General features: G+C 35.5%; 1 protein-coding gene across 1 annotated transcript; it reads right to left on the reverse strand.

The window, feature by feature from the left end:
- Window positions 1–4,387: 4,387 nt before the first annotated feature.
- Window positions 4,388–5,484, reverse strand: LOC133868487 (BURP domain protein USPL1-like). The gene is made up of 2 exons (XM_062305389.1): window positions 5,221–5,484; window positions 4,388–5,128 (listed from the first exon to the last, which is right to left on the reverse strand). The coding sequence occupies exons 1-2, from the start codon at window positions 5,275–5,277 to the stop codon at window positions 4,412–4,414; spliced, it is 774 nt and encodes a 257-aa protein (XP_062161373.1). The 5' UTR covers window positions 5,278–5,484; the 3' UTR covers window positions 4,388–4,411.
- Between the last annotated feature and the right edge of the window lie 516 nt (window positions 5,485–6,000).

Below are 6,000 nucleotides of genomic sequence, written 5' to 3' on the forward strand. Positions count from 1 at the left end.
TACCTACTTTCTTTAAAAATTATTTTTATTGAAAAGAGCTAGAGGAAAAGAAAGGGAGAAAGAAAATAATGAAAAATTCTTCAACGTGCTACACTAACACTTTTTATGTAGATGTTTACTGTAGCAACGTTTTATTTTGAAACATATGTTGAAGACCAAAAAGGACTCATAATTGCTAAATATAGCTAGTATCAACTCTCCAAAGCATCTCTAGCAACGCTTTCAAACTAGTGATAATAAATACATTTAGTTTTTATGGGATACTTCTTTCCTCTACCAGAGCCTTTAAAATAAAGGTTTTCTATTAAATTTGCTACAGTAAACTTTCATATATGAAAGTTCATTCTAGCCTCTTCTATCAATATAATAACAATTTTTTCAACAGTATGTTTCTTTTTTATTGGTTTCTACGAAACTCTCATTTCTCTCTTCTCATCTTCACTGAAACCCACAATTTGCATGTTTTTTGTTCTCTTCTCACCGAAACTTGTTTCTCTCTCTCTCTCTCTCTCTCTCCCACACAAAAAAGAAAAGGGGTGCGTGAAAGAAAAAGTGCAGGAAAAAAATGAAACAAGAAGGGTGGAGAGAGAGAGGAAGAAAATCATATTGAAATAAAGTAGAGAGTGAAATAGATAGTCATGCTAGACTTTATATTGAAAAATTAGTAGGTAAAATGGAAAAAGTGGTATTTTAAGTAGTTAAACTAAAAGTCGTTGTAGATTCTATAAGAGATCCAAATCAATCACTTGCCATTATAAGATGTTTTGCCTGACATGTTAAATTGCCATTTAATGATATTAGTCACTCAAATGAATTGGAGAGATCTGAATCCCATGCGCTCATTCCTCAAGAGAAATGCAAACTCAATCTTACACTTCCAACTGCATATTTTTTTTACGTGATAATAAAAATTATTATTAAATTTAAAATTTAAAGGTGATTTCATTTAAAATTTAATGGTAATTTTTATTGTCATATCAAAAAGTGTGAGAGTTAGAATATATGTAGCATTTCTCTTCTTTCAATATGTTTTGTTTAGAAGCTCTCTTTCATTCTTTCATTAAATAAACAAATAAATATTTTATTTATTATTTTTATTTGGCTATGTACTAATTGGGTTGAACTATTTGTGTTACTCTCTTGCATGTGTTAGCTATGTATGTAACGTTTGGACCTTTTTTTTCAAAAAAAAAAATCTTTTATGTAATGATATTTTATCTTGTTTAGAGTAAAAGAAAAAATAGCTTAATTATATATATATATATAGTGTTGCACAATATAACTTAATAATTGTTAAATCAGTTTCCGGTTTGGTCACACAGGCTTCTAGAAAATTATCGTTCTCTTTTCCTGCAAAATAGTGAGCTCGATAAGGATGCTTGCTATGGTTGTCAGCTGGTACCAATCCGATGCTTAAGTCAATTCTTTGGATAATGTGTATAAATGCATCAATAACAATAATTTCAGTTAGAGAATAACTGAAGGCAGGTTTGTATTTATACTAAAGGGTTAAGTCGGTTTCCCCCAAAAATAGAGAAAATCGGCTCTCTGATCATGGTCCCTAGTTCCGGAATGTGGGTATTCACGTCTCCAGGAACGTGGATCTTTATGTCTTCCAGAACGTGTGCACCCATGTTCCAGATCGTGGGGTGCTCCTGATGGACTCCTTGCGGATTACTACCACGTGGGCTTGGCTTTGCCGAAAGGTGGATCTCATGGCTCGGCCCCTTTGGGTGAAGTGATGGGCTCGTCTAATGAACTGTGTAGTTGGCTTGCATTTGGGCTATAAATAGTAATTGGGCCAAGTTGGGCTCTCGGGTTCATTTATTAACAATTGGAAATATTTTTCAACAGTTACCCCATAATTCCTCTTATCCGAGATGGTATTTGGTTAAGGAAATTATACATTGTCAAAATTAAGTTTCTCGAGTCTTGTCTCTCGGTTGTCCCGAGTCCAAGATATTTTCTGGTAAATGGCTGCCAAGCAATTAGCCCACCTGCCAGTCATCTCGAGGTCCGCACACAGACCAGTCAATCAATCAACCAAATTTTCAAGTGCCTCGAACTTTGTGCGGTTAAACGCCTCGATTTCCAACTTCCATGTGGTTTCCATATGCGAGCTGTCAACTCGGTATTATGCTTCGATTCTCAGTTTTCGTGTGTCTTTTGCGTGTCCAGATGTCTTTTCAGTACATCGCTTCAATTCCTTGTTTTTGTATGTGCTTTTCGTTAAATGCGCGACTTTTGAGTTTCCAGGGCAGGCTCTATATAAACCCTCTTCCTTCTCCCATTTCATTTCATCTTTCACTATTCAGTCTCATTTCTCTCCAACTTTCTAGAGCTTTTGGTGTTCCTCATCTCCGGCAACTTCTCCTTTTTTCAATTTGTTTTTCCTTCAACTCTGGTAATACAATGGCGGCTTCCAGTTCTGATTCTAAAAATGACAATGCGAGGGGACCTCCTCCGATCTTGATTCCATTCAAAGCTCGGTTCAGGGTGATAGTGATGGCGGCAGATGAGCCAAGTAGAGCCTCCATCACAAGTTAGGGGTGTAATCGAACCGAGCTTGAGCAAGTAGTGGTCGTTCGAGCTCGACTCATTTAATTTTTTCTCGAGTTCGAGCTGGAGCTTGCCACGAGCCTAGTTTTTGGGTACGAATTTGGCTCGAACAAGTGGGATTTCTGTGCAAGATTGAGTTTGAACTCAATCATTTTGGCCAAGTTTGAGCATAAGTACTCGGCTCAAGCTCGGCTTGAGTCGAACTCGTATTCGGAGAGTAGGTGGACTGTTCCCGGTCAGGGCTGGCTCGATATATTGTGGGGCCTTAGGCAACAATTTTAAATGAGGCATTTTTTTATATTTAATTATATATATATATTTAATAATTATTTTGCTTGCTTTTAAGATTTAACATTTTATTGCTAGTAATAAATTTTTCTGCAATTTTATTTTTTTAGATTCAATTATATATATATATATATATATATAGATAATTCTTCTATGTTTAAAGCTTTTCATAACTAATGCATATTTCTAGCATACATTTATAATTGAAAATATTATAAATAAAAAGCTGACCTAAAGAAATAATAGAATAGAACCTGATTTTTCAAAGGGGCTTCACTCTATAATAAAATAATGCAACACTTTTAACCTGCATAAGACATTTATTTTTAATAACTAGTAACTAATTCACACAGACAATAATATACTGCATCTTTCATAATTCGATATGCCTAATATTAATTTATTAATATAAGTTTTTGTTGAAAGAAAAATGTAATATTATTTTATAAGTGAAGTAACTGAAACTCCTTTCCCTTATTGTTTAGAAGAAAAAAAAAATCCTGAAGTCGCATGGAAAATGACGGAAAACCAGTGAAAACAGCCACATCTTTTCATGTAAATGACGTAAAAACAGAGAAAAGATGTGACTGTGAAACAGCCACACCTTTTCATCTTCATCTCTAGAAATGATTATAGCCGGCGATTTAATAACTATCAACAAAAGAAGAGCCATCAAGCTCTACATAGGAAAACAAAGCGATTTTACTCTTTAGAGCCAGAGTGGAGTGGAGGAGACATTGCCGACTTTAACTGGTGCGAGAGAATTGCCGAATGGAGTGGAGGAGAGGCCTTGATGCATCTGACGGTTGATTTTTCAATCTATGTGAGAGTTCTTTAATTTATTAAAGGAAAAGATAAATCACAGTATTAATTTAATTTTTTTTTTGGCAAAATCTTATGTTTCTGGGCCTTACGGTGATTTTGAGTCTCTCAAATGAGAGTTAATGCATTTTCTTTTTTTCCTTTCTTTAGCAAAATCGTTGTGCACTATAATTGGGCTTTTTTTTTTGACTTATTTATTTATTTATTTATTTTAACAACCGTCTTAATTTTTTCATATCAAAGCATCAATACTATTTTTGAGCCGTTTTTTCATTGGAGGCCTCAGGGTCAGGGGCCTTTTTCCACTAAAGGCCTTACGCAACCGCTTAAGTCGCCTAGTGGAAGTGTCGGTCCTGTTCCAGGTAAGAGGTTGTGATCGTTGACTCGTGGTGTTTCAGGTCGACCTTAGATTCAACCTAAGACGTGACCTTGAACACAAACATATATTCAAAGGTTTAGGTGTGGGTATTTTTACAAATTCTGTTAAATCCTGACCCAACGCCTAAATCATTGCAATTTTTTTTTCTTAAAAAAAAAAAATGGTATTTTAAAAATTTTGACACTACTCATCCGTTAGAATTTAACAAAAAATCTTAACGGAACGGTGGAATTGAAATAAATTGAAAAATCAATACACTAAATTGAAAGTTATTAAAGTATAAGAAAGCGATTAGAAAGTAATTACAAAAGTGATAGAAGATGAGAGAGTAAAGAGAAGTTTCTCCGAATCTTTGGCAGATTATTAGTATGGAACCCAAAGAAGATCTTGTGGAAAGACGTAGTGGCACACAGGAGATGTTCCTTGCTTGATGCCGAGAAGGCGAAACACCATGTTGTCGGGTGCAAAGCCGGATGTGTCCATGTGGCAAACAAAAAAAGCTGCCGCTGTTTCACCATTCTGATGACCACCTAGTGAAATCTCGAAAACCTTGGTGTCACCCAGGTCATGGCAGTAAAAGACTGCATAAGGGTAAGGCGTGTTATGACATACCAATACCATGGTCTTTGAAGTTGACACCTCTTTAACATCTAAGAAAGTGTAATTTGATTTTGTGAGGCTGGTTGTGCCTAGAGCTTTGAAAGGGGATTCTGATCCAAAAAAGGCCCGCACAGAATCAACCATGGATTCTAAGGAGGTAGCACAAAACTTCACTTGTTTAATGGGCGGCTTAGATTCACAATCTTCGAGTGTCCTCTTGATTGCCTTGGCTTGGGGAGAATTTTGAGAGATTGAGAAGAGTTGGAGGAGATTTGGGAATTCTTCCACTGAGAAAGGAATGGAATCAGCCTCTTCTCTAGGCAAGAAGTGAGGTAAAGAAGAGGGGTCTTTGGTTGGGACTTGGAATGTAATTGTTTTCCCAACATGTAGATCATTTATGGTACAGACGATTCCTAGTTTCGGATCCTCCATCAGACCTGTTGATTCAGACATCTTCGTTACTCCATAGCCATGGTCACACTGCATCCATTCAAAATTTATTGAATTAGTGAGTGTGGATAATACAAGGAATAAACTAATTAAGCTATACAAAAACCGAAGCACGAGAATACCGTCAAGAGCAAAAGATGAGATAAGAGAACTAAAGAAACAAATCTGATGAGAGCCATCTTCCTTCTTCAAATCTTGAAGATCCTTCCAATTTCTTTCTCACTCGATCGTCTATAGCTCTTACTTTTGTTGAGTAAATCAAGTAATTCAGGTTATAAGAGAATTAGAGAAAATATTGGGGACCAGGGAGAAGAAAAGAGGGTGATCTGATGGGAGATGGAGAAGCTTCTGCCACAGGATTTTAATGGGTTTTTTTTTTTTTTTTTTTAGAATTTAATGTCTATTACTTTCGTCTATTCATAATTTAATATATATGTCAACCATTTTTCTTCAATAACTTGCGAGTTAAAAAATATTTTAACATCTAACATATTTTGAAAATTAAATTAGCCAATCTAAAAACTAACAAATGAATAATTTTTTTTTTTTTTTTTTTTAAACTTTCAGTATTTATATTTTGGCCACCGCTTTCACATGACACGATCACACGGCTACTTAAAAGTCTTAAATATTGCCCCCACATGTGGCTACTGCATCTTCCTCGGCCATTACCTCATCACTTGGAGTTGTCACAAACAATCAATTGTAGCCCGCTCCAGCACTGAAGCTGAATTCAAAGCCTTAAGCAACACAACTGTTGAACTATCTCTGTGCTCAGAATTGGTCTTCCATTCTCACAGTCATCGACGTTATGGTATGACAACATTGGTGTAACGTATTTGTCTTCAAATCCGGTCTTCCATGCTAGAATTAAACATGTGGAAATTGATTTCTACTTTGTA

The sequence above is a fragment of the Alnus glutinosa genome, chromosome 5 (genome assembly GCF_958979055.1).
Source record: "Alnus glutinosa chromosome 5, dhAlnGlut1.1, whole genome shotgun sequence".
Lineage (NCBI taxonomy): Eukaryota > Viridiplantae > Streptophyta > Magnoliopsida > Fagales > Betulaceae > Alnus > Alnus glutinosa.

What these genes read in the sequence shown, in the direction of transcription:
- LOC133868487 (XM_062305389.1), bottom strand. Translation starts at nt 5,277, where the DNA reads ATGGCTCTCATCAGATTTGTTTCTTTAGTTCTCTTATCTCATCTTTTG. An exon ending in CTCATCTTTTGCTCTTGACG is followed by an intron (nt 5,129 to 5,220) that starts GTATTCTCGTGC and finishes GAATGGATGCAG; the next exon opens with TGTGACCATGGCTATGGAGT.